At 46.8% G+C, this 27,457-nt stretch overlaps 1 protein-coding gene across 29 annotated transcripts in view; it reads right to left on the bottom strand.

The window, feature by feature from the left end:
* The window catches only part of NCOR2 (nuclear receptor corepressor 2), a 361,690-nt gene that overhangs the window by 49,116 nt on the left and 285,117 nt on the right, over window positions 1–27,457 (bottom strand). For all 29 annotated transcript variants that reach the window (XM_060269894.2, XM_060269902.2, XM_060269904.2 and 26 more), the window contains 7 exons: window positions 20,376–20,916; window positions 10,470–10,590; window positions 8,907–9,129; window positions 3,585–3,746; window positions 2,388–2,524; window positions 1,113–1,218; window positions 791–895 (listed from right to left, as the gene is read on the bottom strand). In XM_060269894.2, the coding sequence (XP_060125877.2) occupies window positions 791–895; window positions 1,113–1,218; window positions 2,388–2,524; window positions 3,585–3,746; window positions 8,907–9,129; window positions 10,470–10,590; window positions 20,376–20,916 (1,395 nt within the window). The remainder of the gene's footprint in view (window positions 1–790; window positions 896–1,112; window positions 1,219–2,387; window positions 2,525–3,584; window positions 3,747–8,906; window positions 9,130–10,469; window positions 10,591–20,375; window positions 20,917–27,457) is intronic.

Below are 27,457 nucleotides of genomic sequence, written 5' to 3'. Positions count from 1 at the left end.
CAGGCAACCAAGACTTCAAGGGCCCATTCCAGACAGGCAAATACACTCAGGGGAATGAAGCAGAAGCAGTGAGGGGGGTGGCCAGGAGAGTACAGAGGCCTGGAGAGCTGCAACTGGCTCCCAAGCCTGAGATCCCCCAGCCCCACCCCTGCTTTTAACAATTGCCAGTTTCTAGGGCACTTCTGGACACTTAGGAGGTTAGAGGTGACATTTAGGAAGAAACAACTTAGCTATGGACGTTTCCCTATTTGAACTCTTCAGATGCATGCAGGCAAGGCTGCTGTTCTCCTGGTGGTCCAGTATGCCAGACAAAAACAATGTCAGCCCGGCTGTGTAAGTCATGCAAACAGCTCCTTGGAGCAGCAAGGTTTTCAAGGACACTGAAGAAACAGTGGGAAGGACTGCAGCTCAGTGGTGAAGTATCTATCTGCTTTGCATGCAGAAGGTCCCCAGTTCAATCCCCAGCATCTCCAGGCAGACCAGGGCAGGGCAAGGCTCTGGCCTGAAATCCTGGAGAGCTGCTGGGTTTCATTCTTTATTTTTATGTTGTGAACCACTCTGGGATCTTTGGATGAAAGGCGATATACAAATGATGATGATGATGATGATGATGGTGTTCTGATTCAGTATAAGGCAGCCTCCTATGTTTCCAAGAATCCTGTGCAACGCCATCAAAAATGCTGGGATGCAACTCTCAAGACTGTACATGGCAGCTTCAGAGAGGGGCGTTGCAAGTGACCCCCTGCCCCAGGGAATAAGAACCTCAGGCGGCATAGTGCCACTGCCTCACCCCGAAGGACGGAGTTCTCCTGCGATGTCTGCACGACCAAGCTTTCTGGTTGGCCCGCCTGGCTCCGAGGAGAGAGCTGCTCCTGCTTCACTCCAGGGAAAGGCACTAAAAAACATTAACATACCATGCAGCCATGTTACAGTGCCAGAACAGGAGTGGATGGGGGGGGTGGGGGCAGCTGTCAGGCTGCTTCCTGCCCTATTTTCTCAATACTCATTAACTTTGAAGTCTCTCTTCCACATGCCAGCTGTGGCTCTGGTGCCAACATCTGCATGCCCCACCCTTGCAGTCCAACAGAATGGAGAATGTTATTACATCTTACCCAGCTTCTTGGGGTCCACAGTCAGAGGAAGGCCCATGCCGATGGAGCCAATGGGGACTTTTGCATGCTCAGAGCTGAATGGAGTGTGGAGCTGGATAGGCACCCCCTGAAAGGCACATCAAAGAGTGTTGTTACAGGGGAACAAGAGCCACAGGTGCAAGTAGCAAAGTAGCTCTGCAGTCATTACTGCTGCAGTTTGATATTTCATTCATGGCAAGAGGGTGCTAGGTTCTGTATAGAGGCAATGGAGGACTGATGGGACAAGGGTTGAGGGCAAAGATAAAGCTTGATAAAGGACTGCCAACCACGTGAAACACTCTGGGCAGCCTTTAGCTTATACTACTATTTGCACAAACATTTTCCCACAGTCACCTGAAAATTTGTTATGGGTTTTGGTGGACCATTTAGGGCTTATTAACACTTACATTTCCTTCACTCTTTGCAGGCATGGTCCACAATACAAAGCTACAGGTCAATGAGCGTTTTTTTGCTCTGGAGTTTTTCCCATTAAAACCTGCTCTTTAAAGCTCATTTGGAGCAAACAACCACGGAAAGCCCAAATTGATGTTTGTTCCGATTCAGCTTTAAAGAGTGGGTTTTTGCGGGGAACCCTTGGTGCAAAAAACCCGAAACAGAATAAAAACGCTTGAACATGGAGCATTAAAAGCACAGACCTCTGCCTGGAAAAAGCGAGAAATGTTATTGCATTCTGCAGGATTCAAACTGCAATACAATAAAATGTAATCTAAACAATAAAAGAAGTAGAAAACACACAATTAAAGATCAATGAGAATGTTTAACGCAATGGATGCACCGCTTCTTGTTTCAGTCACAAATTGACAGACACACTGTAGACCTCCTGAAGGAAGCTCATGGAAAACTGTTGGTCTGGGAAGCACAATGTGGGGGGAACCTCTCCCCGCCCCCACTTATACTTTTAATCCGTATTCCTAAGTGCAACCAAGGTTTTAAATACATGGCAACAATGCCTGTCCAGATTGACGCCAGCCTCCTTCCTCCTTCCCATCCCTGTTGCTTTCCTCACTGTCGTTTCAGACCGGAAGCTGCTTGGGGGCAGGGACCTGACTAATTTTTGCCTATGAAGTTCTGCAAGGTGCTGTACATACACAGATGACGCTTAGAGTCTCCTACACCACTACCCCTCCCTTGCTGATACTCTTTGTCTGGGAGAATCTATAAAGATCAGAGCTGCCATGAAAGGACCTGCCTAGCAAAAGGAATGTCTTCCACATGCCCCGACCCCTGAGCCTTTACCTGGGAAATAGAGCCAAGGGGCCTTTCAAGAACAGAAGGATGCTTGGTAGAGATGAGAGGGGGAGGGTTGGAGATGGCGGACAATCTCTGGAAGCCCGGCCGAGAACCTTCATGCATATTTAAGGAGATTGAGTGACCTGCATACAAAAATAAATAAATAAAAAGTTAAGGAAAAAAGCAAAAGGTATTTATAATTTTGAATTTTTATTTTTTAAGAAAGACTGCTTCACTGGTCGATTCAAGCTTCCAGTTGTGTGTGTGTGTGTGTGTGTGTGTGTGGTGTCTCTGTGTGTGATGAGACTAGCTCAGCTGGTTAGAGTGTGGTGCTGATAACGCCACGGTTGCAGGTTTGATCCCCACAAGGGGCAACTGCAGTGAGGGTCATTGTAGACAATACTGTACTAGACAGATTAATGGTCTGACTTGGTACAAGGCAGCTTCCCATGTTTCTAGTGCTGCCGCCATGGGGCCTCATGCCTACCAGTGCTGAGTTTCCAAGAACGGTGGGACAGAATGTCTCTCATGGGAAGCTCATAAGCAACAGATGATGAAAACTGCTTTCCAAAGGTGCTCATGGTGGCAACTGCTACCCGCATCAGGTTGTTCACACCAGCAAAGCAAGCCCACTTCAGAGTGCAAGGACCTCAAGGGCCCCTCTCCCCATATGAACCAACACCTGAGGCTCTTCTTTGTGTTCCTCCTCTGCAAGAGGTCTGGAGGATGACAACACGAGAACAAGCCTTTTCTGTGGTGGCTCGCTGCTTGTGAAATGCTCTCCCCAGGGAGGCTCGCTTGTTCCCTTCATTATATACCTTTAGGTGTCAGGCAAAAAACATTCCTCTTCTCCCAGGCCTTCGGCTAACTAGATAATCTATGACTTTTAAACTGCATGTGTGTGCGGGGTGTGTGTGTTATTATTTTGTTTGTTATTATGTTAAATATGTTCATGTTTTTATACTGTAATGTGTCCTGTGATCCTTGGATCACAGAAATAACCCTTTTAAATGTTCTGTGGAAGGAGGTTACTGGTTTTTGTTCTTGTTTTTTTGACATCTTTTTTTTTTTATCTTGTATTTTTGTGGTGTGAACTGCCCTGAGATCTAGGGATGAAGGGCAGTATATGCATTCAGCCAGTACATGATAGTATACAAATTTAACACCACCACCACAATGCAAACCTGATTGAACCTCTCTCACCTGGAGGATTATACTGAAACATGTGAGGCTCAGTGTGTGGAGAGGTTCGGATCAGATCCCTTGAAACTTGGTAGGGAAGCACCGGAGGCCAGCCGGTCGTGACGGAGGGCTCTCCAACCAGCTTTGGCCCCTCGGAGAGGGAGGTGAAATGCACTGGTTTCTCTGCAAGAGAAAACAAAGGGCCAGCCAATCAGCAGTCAGAAAGGAACCCCAAGTAGACAGGACTGCAGGGTTTGGCTGCAGGACACCCATATGCAAATTTCCATTCAGCCGTGATGCTCATTGAGTGACCTTGTGCGGACAATCAGGCTCATTCACAGACAAATCAAGCTACAACTTCCAAGTACAGATAGTCATCGCCGGGGCGGGGGCGGGGGGGGGGCATATGCCAACGGCAGACATAGGCAGAGCAATGGACGTGACTTTTTCCTTTGTGCAGCCATGGAACCTCTCCATCCTCTCTCCAGGCAAGCAAGAAGCATTGCCACAGAAGAACACAGCCAGGCAAAAAGATCGCAAGGAGGGTGAAGAGCAGAGCCAGTGTGAGGCATGGCCTGGGGAGAAGGGGAACGGCTTGGGGAGAGGATGGAGGGCCAGAGAGAAGCCTGAAGAGCTGCATTTGGCCCACCCCAGCCTACTTGGCCTAGAGAGTTTCAGACCGGGGTTCCTCCCAGACCTGCCTGGAGATGCCAGGGATTAAGCTGGGACCTTCTGCATGCAAAACAGGTGCTTTACTACTGAGCTATGACCGTCCCCGAAAGGAATGAATGAACAAATTATCTGTTTGCCTTTAGTTATGTAAAAACAACTTTACTGAGAGGCCCACGAGCCAACAAACAAACACACTTAAGGTCCTTCCAAGCACAACTAATATCTGAGACCAATGAAGAGATGAGCAGCATCCACTGTCCCCGTGAACTCGTACGAAGGGACTTGTGAGACTTTTTTGAGGGAGGCAGAGATGAGCCTAGGGCCTTTGCGTGGGCCCTCACAGTGCCAGAGCTTTGACCCTGGAAAGAGCCAAGAGGGAGGTGTGTGTGGAAACTCCCCCCCCCCCATGCTTTGATGAGACCCCAGCATCTGGACAGACAATGGAAGGAATGGGCATGGAAAATTCTCCCAGCCAAGCCTCACCATGTTGGATGCTGTACCCTCAAGGGGGCTAGGTGCTCTGCTGGGAGCGGAGATGCAAAGCAATGGGGTTTACTGTCCTGAACTGCCTGTGTGTTATATGGGAATAGCTCCTCACACTTCTCCCTGGAAAGCCTACCTCATACTTTTGAGAATTGCATCCATGTCGCCACCCCTCACTCTCTGGCTTTCATGATTTAAGATGTGAAACATGGTTTTTATCTGCACCTTCAAAGGATGGCAGGAAGCAGATGGGAGACACGTCAGCATCAAAGGGTGTAGCTCAGAGGCAGACAGTAGCGCAGAGGCCTCTGGCTCTTCAACGGCTTGTGCATATTTTCCTTGGTAATTCCCTGTGCTCCTCCCAGACTTCAACTCTCCCCCCACTGCACTCTCTCTGTCTCTCCCACAGGGACAGCCAAGGCTACACACGGAACCCGGGTGCAGGAATCGCAACCCTTTGGAGGCCCTTTGCAACAGAGGGAAGGCTGCTGCCCCACAGCTAGCAAGGTACCTTGACAAAATGGGGAAGCAATATGCCCAAAAAAGATTTGTACAAAAGCTCGGCTATGGCCCCATGAATAGGGTGAGTGTAGGGGCCACCGCTGTTCTTTAAAGAAACGGTTGGCATTTATTTAACACTTGTTTCGAAGAGGTTTTTAAATTTTTTTTTACCAAACCTGTGTTTCTCTCCACCTTCTGTAATCCAAGCAAAATATTTAGGGTTGCAGCCAATGTTGTTCCTACTCAGTAAACCCATTGAAATGAATGAACATGACTAACTTGGGTCCATTAATTATGCTACGTCTGCTCTGATTAGAACTTAGTTGGAGACAACTCTTGGCATTTCTACAGCACTTTATAGTCCACGAAGAGCTCTGCATGCAGTGGGGTGAATTCTGAGATTGTCAGGCAAGTGAGAGTGAGGGGGGAGTGCCATGTGCATGGGGCAGCAAGGGCCCCACAACCACTGATCAGATGTTTCATCCCTAGCTAGCAGGACCCGGGGTCAGGGGTGATGGAAGTTGTAGTCCAACAACAGCTGGGGACCCAAGTTTGAGAAACAATGCACAGCACTATGGGTGTCTCCAGACTGTCAATACTTTGTGGGAGGGATTCAATCACACTGACATATTGGCACTTTATGTTTGCAATTAAAACCAATTAAAAAGAATTCTGTTGCCCCTAGTGCAACAAATCCACTTTAAACATCCTGCATGCAGATTGGGGTGGACCACTCTTTTGTTTTATGACAGCTTTGTAAATAAATAATAAGAAAAGCTCAGTGAAGACTGGATGGCGCCTAACTTCTGTGTGAGCTTTGTGCAAGCAAATTAGGATGAAGGTTTAATGAACGGGTTGTTTGGAGGAGTCTACGTCAGACCACTGGTCCAGTTAGCCCAGAACATATTGGAAGTGGCTCTCCAGGGCAGCCTTCCCTAATAGGGTGCCCCCAGGGATGATGGGAATTGGAGTCAGACAACATCTGGAGGGCAGCAGGTTGGCAAAGGCTGCTCCATGTTCTCAGGCAGAGACCTCTCCTTCCCAGCCTTGCAGCCCAATATTCTTTCAGATGGAGATGTTGGGAGCTGAACCTGGAACCTCTTCTGTGAGAAGTAAGTAAGTGTGAGCTCAGCTACTGAGCTTTAGATAACTCGGCATAGAGTGCTGTTGCTGTTTCTCCCAAAGCAGTGGAAGTCAGAAAGCCTGTGCGGGAGCTGGGACAACATGTGCTTTTATTTCTATCACTGAGTGTCTGGCGCAACAGGGGAAATGGCAGGGGAAATTCCTAATGGGAAATGGCAGAGGCCCAAAAAACTGCTGGATCCTGGTATAAGTCCACTGGCTGCAATATCCAACATACGTTATTTGCAATGGATCTTCAGCCTCACGCAAAGGAAAGATGTGTGCTGCGTATATCTGGAAAGCTATTCCACCCCCAGCTGAGGATGAAAACGCTTTGAAGTCTAAAGTACAAATGCTTTATTTTGACCTCTTCTTGCCATGCTGCAACCTATATTAAAGGGCTATAACTCAGGGTATTTTTGATAGAACAGCTCTTATCCCCAGAAAGAGGGTTACTACGTATTACCGTTTATCAAGGCCCTGGAAATTGGAGCAAGGGAGACATCGTTTATACTATCCATCATCCAAATGCATGCTCTTGGCTTTCAATTGGCCCTCGAAAGGCCAAGCTAAAAAGGGTGGCTAAATCAATAGGAAACATATTGCTAGCTCCAAAGCTGCCAAGAGAAAAGGAAAGAAAAAAGCAACAACCCCACATTCACACACTCTTCCTCTTCCCTCCCCTCCAACCCCTTGCTCTCGCCTCCTCTGCTTGGCTTCTCCATACAAAAACAAAAAGCAAAATGCAGGGAGGAAAAAAAAACGGGAACCAACTGAGAGAGGAATAAGAGCCAAATGGGCAGCGCTCCGTCCGCCAAACCAGAAAAAAGGCCTTCATGCCTGAGGAGGAGGCAGTGTGTGTGCAAATGTTTTGGCTAGAGCAGCTCCTAGCTGACATTGGCTCACCCAAAAGACCTGCAGGACAGGGAACCCCTCACTCAGGCCATGATGCTGCTCTCTTAAAAGCCTGGCCAACAAAGCAGCTCTGGATGTTTGGGCTTCCAGAGCAGTAAAAAAAGCAGTTTAGCTGGCTCTGTTCTTCAGGGGTGGGAGTGGAGGAGATCTCCCCTCCCGCCACCATATTTGACTTTTTTTTGGGGGGGGGAATCCTCCCGTCCAACCTGGGAGAATTGAAACAATGAACTCCCATTGCCTGAAAGTACAATCCCTTTGCCAAGACAGCACGTGGCCTCCTGCGTGAGGATGACGCATCTCGTTACCTTACACATCTGGTCTAAGGAACTTCCTTCTCTGTAAGCAATTCCCTCCCCACCAGAAAAAGGGTATTCTAAATTCCTTAAGAAGGGAATGAGAACAAGAAAATTGGCGGCCGGGGGGGCGGGGGAGAGACCATGTAAACTACCACCTTGTAACTAAGACACTGTACCCAACTTTTCTTGTTCCCTCCTCCCTCCCAATGCCTTTTCCTCTTATGTCATGTCTTTATATAGAATGCAAACCTGAGGGCAGGAGCTGCCTTGTTTGCAGCAATTTGGCTTTTGGTTTTATTTTTTCTTACTGCAGAACTGGATTAAAAATTCTTTAAATAAATCAGCCTTGGAAAGTGGCAGACTGGCAAGCGGTCTGACTCAGTATATGGCAGCTTCATGTGCAATCTGGAGACCTCCCTGCTGGTGAATCTTCTCGTAAGTAAACACTTCACATGGCAGGATGGAGCGCCTATTGACAAGGACTTCCTCTGCTACTCATATTCCCCCCCAAAACATGTTTGTGTCCCTAAAGATAATGTACCATAGCTCAGGGGTAGAACATCCACTTTGAATGCAGATTGTTCAATCCCTGGCATCTCCAAGTAGAATTGGGAGAGAACCCTCCCCGAGATCTTGGAGAGCTGCTGCCGGTCAGTGTAGGCAATACTGATGTAGAGGGAGCAATGGTCTGCCTCAGTATAAGGCAGCATCCAATGTCGGTATGCAAAAAGGCAAAGGCCCAGTAAACTCCACTCTCTCTTAGCACAGGAGAGAGGCACCCAGCAGCAGAAGGATTCTTAGACATGCATTATGAGGTGACCAATTGCAGTGCCTCCTCAAGTGTTTTGCCAATCAATACCAGGGAGGCACAGAGAAGGGGTGGAAAGCTGCAAATTGCCCATTAGGTGCCCCAGCCATTTCCACCGCGAATGCAGTGGAGAATCCTTTACAGGAAGCCTTGCCCTTCCAGTCAGGGCATTAGCATTGATTCTACAAGAAATAATGTCTCCAGCTGAACGCTAAAAGCCTTCTGAAGGCAGTGGAGAGTAGCTCGCCACACAGCCTTGGCCCTGCTCCAGGTCTCCTTGCCCCGCTTTCAAACGCAACGGCCAGGGACATTAATAAGAGGGATCTCCCGCCTCTTGGCATTTGATCAGGGCAGAGCGAGACACAATGTTCCCTCTAATTAGCCATGCCTGCCTGACTCTGTGGAGAAAGAGACAGAGAAAAGGGGAGGCAGAGAAAGCTTCCAAGAGCCCATGAGGTTGGCATGGGAGGCTAATCTCCACCCTCACCTGCGCTTCTGTGACCATTTCCTCCCCTGCCCCCCCCCCAACCCCAAGCACCCACACACCTTCTTTATCAACAACAGCTGGGCTCCTGCTCTGGGCCCTGGGACTGCTGCTCAGCGGGGGATCCTTTTCAGCTTGCTGCAGCTGCTTACTCTGTGCAGAGTCCTCGTGGGCAGATTCGTGGACCATGGTGATTTGCTGCTGGTAAAGGGCCAAAGCGTGATGAGGCACCTGAGACTTCAGGCTTCCGCTCTGCAGCACTCCCTCCTGTAAACCTTCTGAAATCTGCAGGGAAGGGAAGAAGCGAAAAACTGGATGAATCGTGCCATTTGCAGCTGGTGTGTAGAAACACACACATGCATGCACACACACTCCATGGGGCATGAATGAATGCCACACTTCAGCTCCTCCGCAGAGAGGTTTTAAAAAGCCAGTTCATCCTCACTGAGCCCCTGACTTTCCCCCCATTCTGGGGAACAGGAGAGAGAGACTGGAACAGTGTGAGAATCATTTTTAAACCAAGGGCTGCATTTCCTTTTGGGCAGCCTTCTGGGAGCCACATGCTGGGGTGAGCAGGGTGAGAGGCAAAAGTGGCCAGGGTAATGAATAAGACCCTTACCTTTCTACAGGGAGCTACATTCCAGTCATGCAAATGTCAAAGGTTTAGAACTACACTCTTCTCTCCCCATCTCGTCAAACAAGAGGCATTGGCATAGTTAAGTGAAGGGCTGGGGCAGGGAAAGATCAGCACCCTGCAAGACTTGATTTTTGCATCTGTGTGCACCTGATTCAGCTGGTGCAAAATGCTGTAACTGCACTGTTGGTAGGGGCAGACTCCCACCAGCACAGAACATCACTGTTTAAAAGCTTGCATTGGCTGTCATATGCTACTGAGTTAAGTTCAAGAGTCTTATATTAATTTCCAATGCCCCTGTAAACAACTTGGGTCCAGGATATCAAGGACCTCCTGATCGCTTATATCCCAACCTGATCCCTGCTATCTCTGGGGTAGTCTCTGCTAGTGGTCCCCCGTGGCTCAGATGCACGTCTCGTAACTGCTAGGAGCTGTGCATTAACTGTAGCGGGCTGAAGCCTATGGAATGAGCTGAACTGCGATGAGACAGGCATCCTTTTTGCTGAACTTCAGGTACATGACTAGGACTTTCTTGTTCCGGCAAACATTTTGAGGTAGTAATTGGTTTTATGATAAATATTTATTTTTTATTGTTCTATTTTGTGTGGTTTGATTTTATGCACGCCACTTAGAAATAGGAATGATTAAGCTATATATAAATGTCTTACATTAAAAAATAAGCATTCAAGAGCCAGAACGGAGAGAGAGACTTGGAGGATCAGACCCAGCTCCTAGGTCTGAGGTTCCCCAGCTCTAAACTGTGTGACAAATCCTTCTGATTGCCTGACTAAAAGCACAACAAATGGCAGGTGCCCTTCAGCCTAACTCACTGCCACTTGGGGGAGCTGAATGGTCCATGCAAATTATTCCTACCAAGCACAGCCCTGCAGGGGTCACCCCCCCCCAAAGCCCTGGGTTTAAACACAGTGGGAACAAAAAGACAAATTGTTTTGAGGAAGGTGATGGAGCTGGTTTGGGAGCCACTACTCACAATGGGCGGGATGGCAGCAGCTCTTTGCTTCAGCTGTTTCAAGTCCAGCGGCTTCTGAGGCGAGGAACTGAGCCGGGTGTCATTGGTTGCGTTGAGGAGGCTGGGCCGGGAAGAGATCAGCCTGCATGGAAACACAAAGCACTGCAGTTAAGAACGGCTACTGTTATGTCAGGAATCCTACGCCAGGGATAGGGAAACTGTGACCCTACAAATGCACCTCACAGTTTGTTTTCAAAGTAAGCAATCAGTTCAGGGATCAGTGATGGATAATCTGTATCTCTGTTTGTGATTTTGTACAACAATTCATATCACCCCTGACCATTGGTCATGATGGCTGAGGATTAAGGGAGCCAGAGTCCAAAGACACCTGAAGGCATTACACTGGCTACCCCTGATCTAGACCAATCCCAATCTCAATAGCAGCCTGGAAGCTGGTAAAATGTGAGCTAGCTATTGGTACAGTTCGGTGGATTTGCAGCTGGCTGGTGGACTGCACCTAAAAAGTACTTACCAGCAGCTCCTTGTCAACCTGAACATGTGGTGCCCCAGGGTTCTGTCCTGGGCCTGATGCTGTGAAGCAGCTCTAGAAATGACTGACTAGAGGAGCAGAGGAGTTGCTGATCTCTTAAGCCAATAGAAACAGGATCCAAAATGATACTGACAGAACAGAGAACTTGGCCAAAATGAACAAAATGAATTCCAGCAGAGATTAAGTGTAATTTTTTTGCATTTAGGTAGGAAGAACAGCAGTGGACGTGAAAAGGATGTGTGTCAGTAGACCACAAACTAAACATGAGGCAGCAATACAATGTGGCAGCAAAAAGGGCCACTCGCTTGCCTTGCCAGCCCGTGCCCAGATGCAGCTCTTGCTGGTGCCGTCGCTCACCTACTCAGCTACTATCTGGTTCTTTAGAGCAGGTGGCACAATGAGTCAGTGTGTCTGACTGTTAACTAGAAGGCTGGTGGATTGAGCTCACCCAGGGATGACTGTGGACAGGATTCTTGCATTGCAGGGGGTTGGACTAGAGGACCCTCGTGGTTGCTTCCAGCTCTACAATTCTATGACTCTATCACCTGCCCATACCTCAGTCTGAGTAAAGAAAGAGGCTGATTCCCTTTTCCAGGATACAACTGCTTTGTATGGGTAAGCAGGACTTCCACCTCGCCTCCTTCCATCCCAAGGAAGAGGAGCACGGCAATGGAATCCAGGGAAGGTGTCAATCAAGCATGAGGGAGGGTGGCACTCTTGTTGCCAGGAACAGACCATCACCCCTGACACAGTGAGCAGTTGCATGCTCAGCAGTCTCGCAAGGCACAAGGGTCTTGCAAACAAGCTTGCCCTGCCCCACTTCTCAAAGCTTGACTTGTGGGAATGCCAACCCATTGGGACAACTCTGTTGGTTCCACGCAGTTCTAAACTCCTTGCCCTGATCGAGGACTCTGTAAGGCTGGCCTGTTGCCTCCAGCCTGCTTGGTCTCACCTTTCCCATCACCTCGCCTGTGTGTAAAGGCTACTGTGAGTCACTCTGTGCTGCTGATTCTGTACCTCCAACGCGGCCTCAAGAGCTCTTCCTTCCTATCAGGTAAGAGCCTCTGTCGTCAGTTTCTGAGCAACCATCAGGCCACCTGGAGACCAAGTCCTCTGAGGAAAGCCTGAAGGAGTTGGGAATGTTTAGTCTTGAGGACAGGTGATAAAGGGGAACACATATATGAAAGCCATCTTCAAATATGTGCAGGGCTGTTACACAGATGGTCGACCACATTTATTTTCTATTGTTCTGGAGTACAGGACCTGAACCAGTGGGTTCAAATTCTAAGAAGAGTTTAGAATAAACATGAAGAAGAATATCCTGACAGTATGAAGTTGTTCAACAGTAGAATGGACTTTTCTTGAAAAGCAGCAGGCTTTTCCTTTGAAGAGGTTTTAAAGCAGAGGCTGGGGTCACATCCACACCATACAATGTAAGCATTTGGCTTCCCCCAAAGACTCCTAGGATCTGTAGCTTACCTGTGCAGAGCTGCAACTCCCAAACTACAGTTCCCAGGATTCTTTAGGGGAAGTCATGTTCTTTTACTGTACGGTGTGGATTTGACCAGAATAGCCACCTTTCAGGGATGTGGTGGCAGTATGTGTCCTCCAATTGGAACAGAATTGCAGCAAATGACCTTCCCTGCTCAGAAGCCACCTGCAGAGGAAGCATGTCTAGGTGGCTCAGGCTAACAAGCCGAGCTGCACACACTGCTGGGGGAGAGAAAAACTGGCTCTAGGCCATTAAGCAAATTTGAATGGAAGAAAAAATTCCTTCCCAAATATAGTGATCTATCAGAACCTGAGCACAAGCTAAGGCAAACAGCTTTCCAACAAAAAAATCGGGACTAGGCCAAGCTTGCCATTCGTGCTGTAAGCCTAAAGGAGAGTTGAGGCAGAAGGGAGCCAATTGCTAATCAGCAAGTTTGAATTCTGTTCTCAGTTAGTGACATGTTCTGCAAGAGAGATAAGAATCTGGTTGCTGAGAGAGGAGGCAGGAGAGGAAACAGGGAGAAGGGGAGGAATGACCACATGTGGATTAACTGGAGCGGAAGAGCAGAGAGTTCAAGGACACAGAGAGTCTGAAAGTCAAGAAGGTGTTTTATGATGGGGAGTGTGTATCTGTGTATGAGGGAGGGGGAGAGACCAGATGAGTTCTTTTATATGATCAGCAGCCAAATAAGCTCAACAACTTGCTCCACTATGGTGCAACTGCATGCCAGAGACAAAAATGAATATAAGCCTCACAGATATGCAGCTGGAAACCCTTTGAACTATCTAAGGTAAAGGGGCCCCTGACCACCAGGTCCAGTCATGTCTGACTCTGGGGTTGCGCCGCTCATCTTGCTCTATAGGCCGAGGGAGCCGGCATTTGTCCGCAGACAGCTTCCGGGTCATGTGGCCAGGATGACAAAGCTGCTACTGGCGACCCAGAGCAGCACACGGAAACGCCGTTTATCTTCCCGCCGGAGCGGTCCCTATTTATCTACTTGCACTTTGATGTGCTTTCGAACTGCTAGGTGGGCAGGAGCTGGGACCAAGCAACGGGAGCTCACCCCGTTGCAGGGATTCAAACCGCCGACCTTCTGATCAGCAAGCCCTAGACTCTGTGGTTTAACCCACAGCGCCACCTGGGTCCCTCCTTTGAACTATCTACCTCATAACAAAATTTTGAGATACTAGCAAGACGGCTGGCATGATGACAGGTAGGGTACTTCATCTCGTGTGGATCTCTTTGTGTTGGGGGGGGGGGGAATCCCACTCAGTGGCTGCCACATTATCCATCCTCACTGCAGCACTTTCCCCACCCCTGGAGTGAATGGCAGCATTCACTTACATGGGAGCAATAAAAGAGGGGTGGCATTGTAATACGGTAAGAGGTTGGGGCTTAGCCACTAAGAATCAAGCTTCCTCTAGAACTGCATAGCCTAGTTTCTTTTTTGTGGTCACTCTAGAGCAAGGGTCAGCAAACTTTTTCAGCAGGGGGCTGGTCAACTGTCCCTCAGACCTTGTGGGGGGCCGGACTATATTTTGAAAAAATAAAAATAAAAAATGAACAAATTCCTATGCCCCACAAATTACCCAGAGATGCATTTTAAATAAAAGCACACATTCTACTCATGTAAAAACACGCTGATTCCCGGACCGTCTGCGGGCCAGATTTAGAAGGCGATTGGGCCGGATCCGGCCCCCAGGCCTTAGGTTGCCTACCCTTGCTCTAGAGTGTGGTAGAATATTCATAACAGGCAAAACTGCCTCATGGATACTAGCTAACAGAACCTGAATGGAGACAATTGGTGAAAAAGAGGTACAGCAAAGGGAACAGAGCAGAAGAAGCAGATACAAGAGGACTACTCTCACACAATTCATCCCACACAGAAACGGCCTGAACAGGAAAATGCATGGGAGTCTCTGGTGCAATAATTAGGATTACGCATGAGGTGACTCTGCAATTTAACATACGCTCCTGGCAAAATTACAAGACGTACTCCCACTTCCATAAGAAAGCTGTCTTACGACCTTTAGAACCCATGTTTTGCACTAATCACGGACCATGCAGGTCTTCTGCACTTGCAGGAGCACAGAAAACTGGACATTTCTACAGCAGACAGTGTTTTGTGTTGGCAACAGAGGATCAGAAAACCCCATCTGCACCCCCTCTATGATTCTGTGACACAGCAAAATTCCATGGGCACAAACTAAGCAGTTACCGTGCCGTCCAATACACCAGGGATAGAGAACCCATGGTTCTCCAGATGTTGCTGAATACACCTTCATCATCTTTGACCACTGGTCCCTGCTGGTTGTAGCTAATCTGTGGGGGCGGGGCACAGACTTCTCATCCCTGCCATACACCTTGCAGGTGGTCCACAGGCTGAAGAGTTATGGACGAGGTTCCATCAAGTCCCTCAAAGTTTGCTCTGTGAAGGCACTTCCAGTTCTTACGAACTCTACACTGGCATCAGTAATCCACACTTCTGTGAAACAGGTGGGTAGTGGAAGACTAGACTGTGCCATGGGCAGACTCTGCATGGCCTGTAGGTATCAGAGGCACTAGGAGAGAGAATCTGATCCAGCAAAAGAGACACATGCGGATTTGTCTCCAGTTGGCGTGGCTGCCACATTGGGTGAGCTGATTGTCCAGCTCAGCCAAGCAAAATGAGTTCTTCTTCATTAAGAGCGCAAAAGAAGTAGAAAGGCTCATTCTCACAACAGTCAGCTCCCTGGAAAGCAGCATCCCAGGTGGTACCCATGTCAGCCGGTATCTCGGCTGTACCTAGGGCCAAAGACCACAATAATTTCTGTTCATTTCTGGCAGGGGTGAGTGGACAACTCCCAGACTGATCAAGAGACGTGGAAGAGGAGGGAGAGAGATCACAGGGCAGATCTGGTGGGGGTTTGTTCCCTTTGTGCTTGTTTGTCAGCCTGAGCTTGGAGTGACCTTGAAATTTATAGGCAGTGAAATAACCAGCTAAAATAAACCAGGAGGAGGCGATGAGCCTGGCTTAAAAACCCACTGGCAGTTGCAGAGCGGTAATCTGAGAGCACACTGAGAGAGCCGGGGGGGGGGGGGGGGAGCCAGCAAGCCCTGAATTTTGACCTAGCTCCAATCCCTGATGTGCGGAACAGAGGGAAGTTTCGGTGCCATGGCCTCTGCTACAGAGCTATCTGAAAGTGTGCCCCATGCTTTCACCTGGCTTTTGAAATTCTGAAGCCCTTTCAATTCAGCAAGGCCTGAACCTCTATGAACCTCTGTTCAGTTCCAGGTCACAGACAGTTCTTTGCCCACATTAACGTTGCTCATCCGTTTATTGCTACTTTACTTGTTTCAGTCCTGGATTTGTTTACACATTTGCTCACCCCAGTGTGAGTCTTACAACTTGAAGCAGGCACTTGGAAACAACTGCGCTTACTGGCTTTCACCTATATTTCAAGAGATTTAGGCTACCTACCTCTGGGACCTTTGCTTAATAATTATGTTTGCTCCTGGCTAAAAATTGTTAACAGTTTAACATCACTGGCTCTTACTTGCTACTCTATCTTGTGACACTTGGGTAAGAAAAAGCATTAAATTAAGACATCTTAAATAGCAAAACTCATTGGCTTTGGCAAAAAGGGGTGTGCTCATCTGTCTATTTTGTTCCCTTTACTTTGGGATAACTGACCAGAAATTGAGCTTTAAAAAAAACACCAAATTTTTAAAAATCACTGAGGAGCCTATTAGAACTTTTCAGCTGCTGCCACAAGGGCAACAAACGCTTGACAAAAGGTTCCTCGTGGTTTCTTTCAGAACACCCAGTTCTCAGTCTTGCTTCCTCAGTTTATTTATTTGTTCTTATTTAGAAAGCAGATGCCAGGAGACCAGGCCCAGACTGAAGAGCAAGGACGTAGCATGGATCTATGGATCCTGATCTGTCGCATGGCTCATGACCAAGGGGCCTACATGTCAGTAAGCAATCCCTGGAACTTCTTTACAACCAGCAGTTGGGGTTCAGGAATGGTCTAGGAGGCCAGAGTATGCAAGGTCTCCCTGTTGAGCTGGAAACAACAGAGGTCTGTGGCTCCTTGTTCCCGATTCCATTCCTTGCCCCCTCCCCTCGCTGCTTGCACTTCTTTTGATACCGACAGTGGAGTGTTTCCCACCCTTACTTTTGCATCGTGTTTGGGACCCTCTGTGTTTGACCCTGGCTTTTTTGAGGCTGATCTGCAGCTTGAACCCTGCTTGGGTAAGCACTTCGATAGATGTGTTTTACCCCCTTAGGCTGAGATCCTAGCTCCTGAGGCATAACAGTGGCGTATTAGTGCCAGGGGATACCAGGGTTTGAACGTTTATGGGGCAAGGTAGTCAGAGTCCTAGTCAGTTAGGTAACAGGTTGGAAGGGCAACAGGTTCAACTGTCAAATGTTGTCCCAGGAAGTTTTAAACTACCAAGCAAATAGGATAAAGTTTCTGCTTGGCACCCTAGCATATTCTCTGGTCACCTGACATTAACAGCCTTACCTCTCTCTTAGCAATGAACTGACAACAGTTAACTTATGTCTCTACAGGCTGGCCTTCTGCATTCATTTATATTTAGCATGACCTACAGCTGAACTTTTATTCCTAGCACTGCCAGAAGTCTTTATAAAATATATATGTAAAGATAATTATCTTGGGGGACTAGGGTTTTTTTTTTAACACAACGGAAAGAGCTAAAAGCTGTTATTACCTTTGCTTTGGCTTGGCAATAGCTGGCAAGACCGGCAGAGTGATGGAGGGCAGCCAGGGAAGTACTCCCTGAGCACCACTTCTATGAACTGTGCTTCATCCCACTGCTCTCCTCGGGGCTTACCCACAATGTAGCTTTCCACTGCTAAAATGTGCATGCTGGCAATTCACTGCCTGTGCTGGCCTTTTTTTTCTGGCTGCAGGCCCTTCTCCTCAATTGCTGAAAGGAACAGTGAATGGTGGCGCCTGGGCCCATCCTGCCACCCAGCTGAGCATCAGGATAGGGCAGGAGCCTTACTTTCTCCTCCAACACCAGCACCCCCAGGCCAACTCTGACAGGCAGCCAGTAGCAACCACCTGACGCAATGATGGCAGGTGACCCATGCTCCTTTGCACCTGTGGTTTGAAGTAAAACCGTGTGGCTGAATGCAACAGACAGCTGATTGTGGGTGCTTCCTCTGGAGATCCTGGCAGCCCTTACAAAAGGCACACAGGGCCTTACAGGTGCCACCAATTGGCTGGTTGGTGGTACCTGCAAAACCCGGTTTCAGCCACAAGCCTTATTTTCATCTGCCCCATACCCCTTATGGTATATGATGTCAGGTAGGCTTGGCCAAGTATCAAGAGGTTTCCTATAGTTGGTCTGCAAAAACTTAACGTTTGGAATGGATCTTGCAGGCCACCCAGCCCATTTAAATGCCCCCTCTACTGGGCATAGGGTACATCCCATGTGCAGAGGCAGCATAGAGACCACAAGGTGTGGAGGAGAAACAAGAGAGGGATGCAGCTTCCTACATTTCTTGCCCATGGAATCCTCAAAGGCATTTTGCTGGCCTTCATCCAGCCAGATGCTTTCAGGGGGAAAGGGTTAATGGAGCCTTGTTCAAAGATATCATCATATGAGGAGCCTGGAATAGCTCAGTCAGTAGAGCATGAGACTCTTAATCTCATGGTCGTGGGTTTGAGCCCGTTGGGCAAAAGCTTCTTGCACTGCAGGGGGTTGGGCTAAATGACCCTTGTGGTCCCTTTCAGCTCTACAATGCTGTGATTCTATGATATAAGATCCATTGCCGTCATTAGTCCTGCAGCACTGTCAGAATCAGGCATGGGTTGGCAGACTGACGCAGCAGGAGGAGGAAGAAACGGGGAGAGCGGCTGAATGGGGAGAATCTGGGTTGGAGAAGGAGACACCTCCCGTCTCCAGTCAGATTTGAGGCACGTCACTAAACGTAAGGTTGGGAGGAGGCATTTTGGGGTGCCCAAGCTCTTATGCTGGTCACGCAACAGGAAACATCCACTCCCGGATTCTGTGAGTGACTAGGAGGTCATGTTTTCTGCTATCTCTACACTGTAAATACTATGCCCAATAAAACCTTTAAAGACAAGTACGGACTTGGGTGTCCTTACTCAAGAGTAGCCGCAACAACACCCTTACTGTCTCATTTGGATGAAAGCCAAGATTCCCTGTGAGTTTGGGAACCAGAACTTTAAGCAGATGCCTAAGAATCATAGCCGTTAACCTTCACTCAAGTTTAAAAATGGCTGCTTCTTTACTGTTTGTTGTGTGTGGGGTGTGTGTGTGTGTGTGTGCGCGCACACACACATCTAGCCTGCTTCCACCATAAGGAACAATTTGTGCCCCCAATGAACCAAAGGCTCTTGTTTTTCCTGCAAGTGCCCAACCCTCACTTGATGAATGGCTGTATGGGAGTATGGATCCAAGAGGCATTTAATGAAATTGACCGAGGCTACACACTAAACCACAAATCACCTGTCACCCAGAGAAAGCAGACACTTGTCCTTATCAAGAACAGGCCACTGGCATGAGATGTGACCATATTGCATCACATGACCTTCTTTAACCCCTGACAATGGGCATTGATCCTGAACAGTATAAGCACCAGGGCCATAAAGTTGCCCTTTCAATTACTGTCACTGGCAATGCAAGGCTCAAAGAGCCAAGGCTCCACAAATCATTAAGCAAGTACAAAACCCCACTGAGGATAGCAGTGCAATAAGTCAGCGACTTTTAAGCTGCTGGTCACAGGAATGATGCCCATCTACAGGCCGTTAAGAGAAATTTGCAGACTGTTCTGCTAGCGTACAGGAAGTCATATTTCTTTGGCAACAAACACGACTCTCACTCCTAGATTCAGATACTGCCTCTCACTGCTGGACATAGCTGCCAAGTTTTCCCTTTTCTCGTGAGGAAGCCTATTCAGCATAAGGGAAAATCCCTTAAAAAAAGGGATAACTTGGCATCTATGCTGCTGGATGGCTGGGACTTGAGTCCTCAGGATTGTGTAAAAACAATCCCTCCCCTCAACCCCCTCCTGCCCCTAATTTCCTTTCCAATTCCTCCCCTTGCCCCACTCCCCAATTGATAAGAAAACCTAAACCATATAAAATCAAGTATGAGGCATTTACACACCCTTAATGTGAAGTTTCTGATCAAAGGAACTTTTGGCAGATGGAAGCAAAATCCTACAAATCTCCATAAATTACAACACACAAAACAACTTATTTTCTCTGATCCCTGAAGGCATTAGTGATGGGTTAACATGCGTTGAAAAGTCTGTGTCCCTTACAATCCTTTAATTGCTTGTGATTGGTACACACAAGTCAACCCCACCCAACTGAAAACCAGACACAGTTCTACAGAGGCCCTCACTCCATTCAGGAAAAACATGATTTCAAATCCCCAGACACCAACATTAAACCTTTTTTTTTTAATGCTTAGGTAACTTGACAGCTGGGTTTAGGTATTAAGATTGCTTCTGTAAGGGTTTCTCCATATGACCTATCCATTCAGCATTCATCCTTGCTTGTCTGCATAAAGGTTGGATTATATCTGGTCTTTACTGAGAATTTGTGCTGATTTGTTTGTGGGGAGGTTACATAACAATGAGTATTCATCCTGATTTGCTTCCTTTTAATAATTTGCTCATCCCACACTTTGCAATGCAATCCCTGTCACTTTCCTAACTGCAAAACAATAAGTTTCTTTTTTAATGTGCATTTGTTGTGCCAGGACAACAAAGCACTTTAATAATCCACTTTAATTTTGTAAACCTTTCCCTGTACACACTCAAATCCTTCCTGCAAAATATGGAGGGTCTGAAGGCCTCTTAACTCTTCCAAGTTTTCCACTCCATTTGCTCCCCACTCACTTGTTTTTGTCACCAGCATCCTGCTCGTCCATCTCATCGGCACTGCACGTGGCACTGGAGTCGCTGTCAGGATTTGCACCCTTCCCAGCTTTGTGGTTCTCCTTCTTTTCTGCTTTGGGTGCTCCCTCAGCCCCTGTCACAACACTGGTGCTGTTGCTGCCACTGCTGTTGCTGTTTTCTGTTATCTGGTCACTGTCCTTATCCTGGTAGACCTCTCCCGCCTCCATTTTTATTTCACCCCTGCTGGGTTCTGGGCTCTTGGGCTTTTCCTCTGCCTCTTCCGTTTTCACCACATCAACTGTTTGCTCCTCTTGTGGCTTCTCTTCAGTGGAAGTTGCTTCGGGGGCCTCCTCCTCCATTACTTGGATGGTGGCAGGGTTTGCTTCTGGGGAACTAGCGGTTTCCTCCATCTTAACAGCCGGTTCTTCTCCAGCATTGCTTCTGGTGTCTGGGGCTGGTTTGGGTCCATTCTCTGTGCTCTCTTTGGCTTCTGGTCTTGGAGAAGGGAGGCTCTCTGTGTCTGAGCTATTATTTACTGCAACTGGAATTAGAAACACACATTAAGAACACAAGATCAATGCAGCTGGGTCAGGCCAGTGGCCCATCTAGTCCAGTAGCTGGTTCTCACAGTCACCAACCAAATGCCTTTGGGAAGCCCAGAAGTGCCCTCTCCCCCCCCCCCTGCCTCTGACAGTGGAGGGAGCACTCAGCCATCTAGCTTAGTAGCCACATTATTTTCCATTTACTTGGTGTGGTACCATTTGCTGTGCCCAAATAGTAACATGAGCCCCCACCCCACTTCCCAAAGCACATTTATTTATTTTTTAACAGCCTGAACAAGACATGGTGCAAAGCTAGAAATTTGATAGATGATTTCCCTAAACTGCATTAGGTGCATGGCATAAACACAGAGTGTAAATCTTCTTTTCTATGCACCTATTATTTTGTATTATTATAGTCAATATTTTAAAGATGGAATTCTGTTTTTCACTACAGGATATTGTCTTGACACCTTCTTTTAAAGCAATCACACCCACACACCACACCCACACCCCGCACATCTGTATACCACACTAACACAGCACATATTTTTACACAATATACACCTTCCCCATGCTACACATATGAGTACGACTCACCTAGAATGATTTATAAAAATGTATTGCTTGTGCTAGACACTGCACAGAGATTAAAAACAGAAAGCCACTGTCTGCAGACTTACAACTTAAAAATATATCCAGGGCTACAGCTGTGATAACACAAGGAACTGTCCAAGCAGTTTGCTAAAAAATGACCTAATCAATCAATATCTCATACAGAAGGTTGCTCTCATGTAATAATTGATAATCAATAGGAAATTTAAACTACCCCTCACTTCAGGTTCTGTACTCAAAATCACTAATATGGTCTAGAATCTCTCTCTACTTCACCTACAGGAAACCACTGGGGAGGGGGAGTGGAACTCTACAATGCTTTATCCAAGGGATGGCCAATTGGCTGTCTACTAGCTGGATCCATACGCCAAAGGAATATAATTTACTCACTGGCTACCGAAGGGGTGGTAAAAGTTTGGACTGTCACTTTCACTAGTGAGGGGAAGGTTTTTTTATTTTTATAGGTATAGTTCTACTCAATGCTAGTCCTACTCAAAGTAGACCCATTGAAATGAACAAACATGACTAACTGAGGCCTATTACTTTCAGTGGATGTACTATGAGTAAAATTTAGTTGAATACTGCTGGAAGTGTCAGGGTACAGCTCTACTTGCACTGTAAGCTGATGTACCTACATGAGAAAGGGTAGACAGAGAGGAAGTGCCAAGCTTCCTAGACTGTCCTCCTTGTGCTGACCTTCCTTTGGTGTTAAGATGGGTGCTCTTAGGGGAGGGTTGCCATATTTCAAAAAGTGAAAATCTGATTCTGGACACTTTTTTGGCAAAGTTGTTGAGATTTTATGGCAAAATCGCAAAAAAATGATGTTTTTGAGCTATTTTTATGGAAAACTAGCTGGCCCGGCCACGCGTTGCTGTGGGGTTTTCTGTTAAATTGACCTTTTCTGTTAAATTGACCTTCAGAGTCTCCCTTCAGAGTCCCCTCACCTGCCCTGTCCCAACCCTGACTCCCCTACTGTAAGTTTCAAAAATAAGATTCCCCCACTCACGCGTGTTCCTGAAAATGTCCCCACCCCCCACTGCTTTCGCTGACCCAGGGTCCTACCTCCCCCCCCATGACTATGTGTTTTCCCCCTCCCTTTGTTGTGCCTCATCCCTGTGAGCCCCCTCTCCCGTTGTTGTGCCTCATCCCTGTGATTCCCTCAACCTGTGAAAGGCCCATATTCTGTTTGTTTTTTCCTGTGGCCTACTGGGCAATGTTGCGGCCTACTCAGTTTTCCCTGCCCCCCCCCACTGCTTTGGCTGACTCAGGGTCCTTTCCCCCCCCATAGCTATGTGTTTTCCCCCTCCCTTTGTTGTGCCTCATCCCTATGACCCCCCCCCCCATTGTGAAAGCCCCATATTCTGTTTGTCAGTGGAAGAAGATTGGAAGAAATTTAAAGTTTCGAGTTCCAGTTCCGGCTGCAGGAATGGCTGACCCTTGTTTCATCTCTCCGACATTCATGAGGAATTTGGCGGTTGCTAGGGGAGTAAATGGCAACCCCCTCACCTCTCCGGGTGTTACGGAGAGGGCCCGCGGGCCCGCGATGCCCCCAAACCCACCCCGAATGTTCAGGGGGGGGCTTGGGCCGAGAGCACTCATGGGGAGTTGGAACTCCCGGACGCTAACCTGCATGGCGGGATCTCCATGATTAAAGAAGATAATTAGGTTTAAATTCATGGACATGCTTCAGAAGGAGGGGCAGAAACTCTGTTTACTGCCAAGGAATTTTCGCTGCTGAGGGTGAGAAGTTGAGGCTGTATTTTATCTGGAAGATTGATGGGGACGGAACGAGAAGGGAAGTGAGCTTTTTTATTTTTTTCATATACTCTACGAGTTACTTCATACCTTCCCGGACGCGATGTCCTTGTTTGTTTGGAACAAACGAGAAATAAAGGATACCTGTGTGAGTAATGAACTTTATAAACTATTGATATTGAGTATATTTTTTTAAGTTGTAAAACTGCTGAAGAGAGAAGCCCCCCTCTAACTGGATAGTCGGAGTGCCTGGAAAGCGTCCGGTGGATTTATGAGGTGTGACGCACTTTGAATTTGAACAGCGATCTGAAGCTAAGTTCAGCTATAGGGCAAGGAGAGCCACACATTTATCAAGAGTGTATGCATAATGTGACGGCTGTGTCTTTTGCCTGGAAAAGCTGTAAATTTTACAAAGATCGTTAGTCTAAAAAAGTTTTGAGAGAAAGCGATCTGAGCTTTCTAAGATGGCGCTGCTCTGTGTTGAACGACCAACGCAACAGGGGACACTCCAGACAAAGAAGATTTATGGGGAGGCCGGACTGATTAAAACTCACACAGGAGAAATAATATATGTGAAATCTCGTTTGATACTTATCTCAGCAGCTGTAGAAAAATTGGATGAAAGAAGAAAACATCTTAGTGACTGTAGGGGAAAGATCGGGATTATTATGGACTTTGAGTGACGATTTGGACTTTAGAAAAAGACGGCAGTGGACAGTTGCGAGGAATCCCCAATTTTTGAAGCATGGGAACTCAGAAAACTTTATATGATTTGGCATAATATTCGGTTTAATTGATATGTATTTGTATAATTCGAAATAATGGATGTGATATAATTGTGTTTTAATTGGAAAATTAATAAAAATAGATTATTAAAAAAAAGAAATTTAAAGTTTATCTAAAGAAATATTGCATTAGTATGAATTGATTTGGAAGTGGTTATAAGCTGTAGGTTTAGAATTTAATGTTCAGATTTAAGGAAAATTAATGTAAATTGATATAAAGGAAGTATTAAGAGAAATTTGTTATAGAAGTAAGATAGTGTGAGTTAAAAATATGATTTAGAAATTGCTAAAGATAATAATAAGGATAATGAACCGCAGAAAGGGAGGACTCGAGGAAGTCACCCTAAAATGTCAAGGAAAGTTAATAGTTGGGGAAGATATATTTTCTTCTTTGTTTATGTCTGTTTTATATGTGTGTTTATTGTCTGCTATGTTTTTTGTTTTGTTTTGTTGTATTCTATTATAAAATGAATATTTTTTTTGGAAAAAACAAAAAACCCCGTCTCCCATCAGACCATCTGTGAAAAAATCTAGGGAGCCTTCCGATACCCCACCCCAAAATCTAGTCAAAGTGAAGTGAAAAACATGTCAAGGTCAGTAAGAAATTAAATAAAAAAGAATCTGACAAACACCTTCCAAATCCTAAGGACCAGGTTAATAATTAAAATGTAAAGAACTGCCTGAAAACCTTGCGTTCCCCTAAAATAGAAATGCAGCTAACTATTAATAAAAAGAAGAGCAAGAGGTGGAGTCACTTTGTGGGGAGAAGTATATTACATTGCTGCTGCTTCTGATTTGGCAAAAGATCCCCCCACTGCTATTGTTGGCCAGAATGAGCTGGTAAAACCTGTGTACAATATGCAGAGTACAAACAATTAAGACCCAACTGAGAGATACTGTTAGAAAAAGAAGTGTGGGTGCCTGGATCACACTTCGCAGAAGGGGGTGGGAGTCTTTTTCAGCCTGACATCCACATTCCTTTGGGGGCAAACCTTGAGGGCAGGGGCACATCTGTGGTGGGTGGGACCAGAGGCAAAAGCAACAAAAACTGATTTTTTCAGGGTGTCTCTCAGAAGCTCTGGAGAGCAGCTGCCAGCCAAAGTAGACATGAAACTGCTTGTGGGTAGTTTCATGTGTAGGCCTGTTAAACGTGTCTTCTTGGTAGTGGCTTGGTTGTGGATCCCCCTCTCTCCAAAAATAATTAAAATGGTTGCAGTGGCAATGGAGAAGATCCTCTGGTGTGTGTCATGCAACTTCATGTGAGTAACAGTGGCCATGGGCTGCAGTCTGAAACAGAGGGCTCCCCACTTGCTTGGGAGCTGCTTCTACATGAATGGCTTTTGCATGGACAAGTTAACATTTCAATGACCCAGCCACTTGGGTCTTAAGGACAGAATCAGCACCCTGCCTGGATGGGAAGGTGCTGGTTCCCCGATAGAAATCTACATAGACGGCTGCAGTTGGTCATTTCACCACTACCCTAGTCACACAAGACCCACTGCTGTGTCCCCGTATTCCTTTCCCCCACTGCACAGACATACCACAAAGAGATTTTGATATACGGTACTTTATTAAATTTCCCTTGTTTGTTTCGAGTGTAGAATCTGGAATTTCTGGCACAGCGGAAGAAAAGCTTATAGTGTGTATCTTTATATATCCTTTTTGGCTCACACAAGAGGTTTCTGACCTCTCATGGGGCGGAGGGGACTATGTTACATGCCCCACCCTAACTCTGGGATCGTATCCAAGAAGGGAATTGTAAGGATGGCAGAGTGGATTTGAGTGTGTGCTTTAAAATGGAGATTTCAGCAAACATTGCAATAGCTAAAGGAGAAAGTGAGGCATGAAGCCAGAATTCTGGACTGGGGCGGCGGGGAGGGGCGATGACCTCATCCCAATCTGCAACATTCAGACATTTCCAGGTGCTAAGGGATCTGAATATAGAGTGAAGCACTCATAGGGTTTAGGGGTTTTGTCTCAAAGTGTACTAGGTGGGGTAGGGGTCGATTAAAATACATTCAAAAATGGTTACATGCCGAAAGAAAGTCCCCACATATCTTGTGAAAGGAATGGAAGTGCTTTTGGGGGGCTATGCTGGATTCCTACAAAGTGGAATAGTATCCACACAGCCTGGGGATATCTCAAAGCATTTCACATTTTTTGGCCTCTCCAACCAAATTCCAAGCATCACTGGAGTTTATTTACTTGCCATGCAACTGTGAAAAAACCAGCCCCTTGCTCTGCTCCAAAAGCAGACAATGAGGAAGAAATTCGCAGTATTTAGGCTGGGATGGATTTAGCCAAAACGCTGCTGCAGGGAATATAGGAGTCTGCTTCTATTCTCAGTTCAGAAAGGAGGATTGTAGGTTTGGGGGTTCAAACCATAAAAGCTCCAGGGTGGGGTGATTGAGAAGATGTTGGAAATCCCATGGAAGAGGCAGTTGATCAGGAAGAACAATGCAAACTAATCATGGGAAAGAAAGTCAGCAGTGTGTTTGAGCGATGCTGGAAAAGTCCTGGTGTGATGAAACCACCTCTAGGCCTTTCTGAATGCACACATGCACACACACACCCTTGGTATTCACTACACTGAAAGGCCTCCCAAATGTCAAATGACAAACTGCTGAGGCAGAAGGCTGACCTGACATTTCTGCTCCTGTGACATTTCAGCCACCTTGGCTCAAAGGTCTGTTCAGTTTCATATCCCATTCTGGATAAGACAGTTATTCCTGTGCCTTGCCTTCAAGTTATATAGAACTGAGGTTGCAAAGCTCCCAACTCTGTCAGAGCGATCCACCTTTTGGGGTGTGTGAGGAGCATATGAAAGATGTCCTCAAAATCTGAGCCTACTCTTACAATTTGAATCTGGATGATGCCCTCTTTTCCTCGCTGCTTATCTTTGAGTCATGCATACTGCCCCGACACAGAAGATTTACCTGGAAGCTGTTTTGCAATGAGTCACTTACAACACTGATTTGAAAAGATTTCCAGTTGTGTTTCCATTAGCCCTTCACTCTAGTGCCAATGAGGTTCTGTGTGTGTGTGTGTGTGTGTGTGTGTGTGTGTGTGTGTGTGATATTAAAGTTATTAAATCACTTCTACAGAAGTTAAATGGGGTGACTATTATAAGTTACACACATATCTCCTAAGCCTGCTGGCTCTGCTCCTGAGTGAGAAATCACTATGGCTGAACATTTTCATTTCATCCTCTCCGCTTCCTCCCTATTTCTTTCTGGTGCCAACTGGACAATGACAAGGAGGAGATACGACAGTACGCTCCACTGCACTTACTGACCATCCAGTGGCTATGAAGGGCCAAAATCAGATGTTGCACAACTGCCAAATCAAGCTCACCACTTCCCAATTCCCAAACTCTCTAACACCTTAT

The sequence above is a fragment of the Zootoca vivipara genome, chromosome 16, assembly GCF_965207765.1.
Source record: "Zootoca vivipara chromosome 16, rZooViv2.hap1.1, whole genome shotgun sequence".
Classification (NCBI taxonomy): domain Eukaryota; kingdom Metazoa; phylum Chordata; class Lepidosauria; order Squamata; family Lacertidae; genus Zootoca; species Zootoca vivipara.
This window is presented reverse-complemented; position numbering and strand designations above follow the sequence as displayed.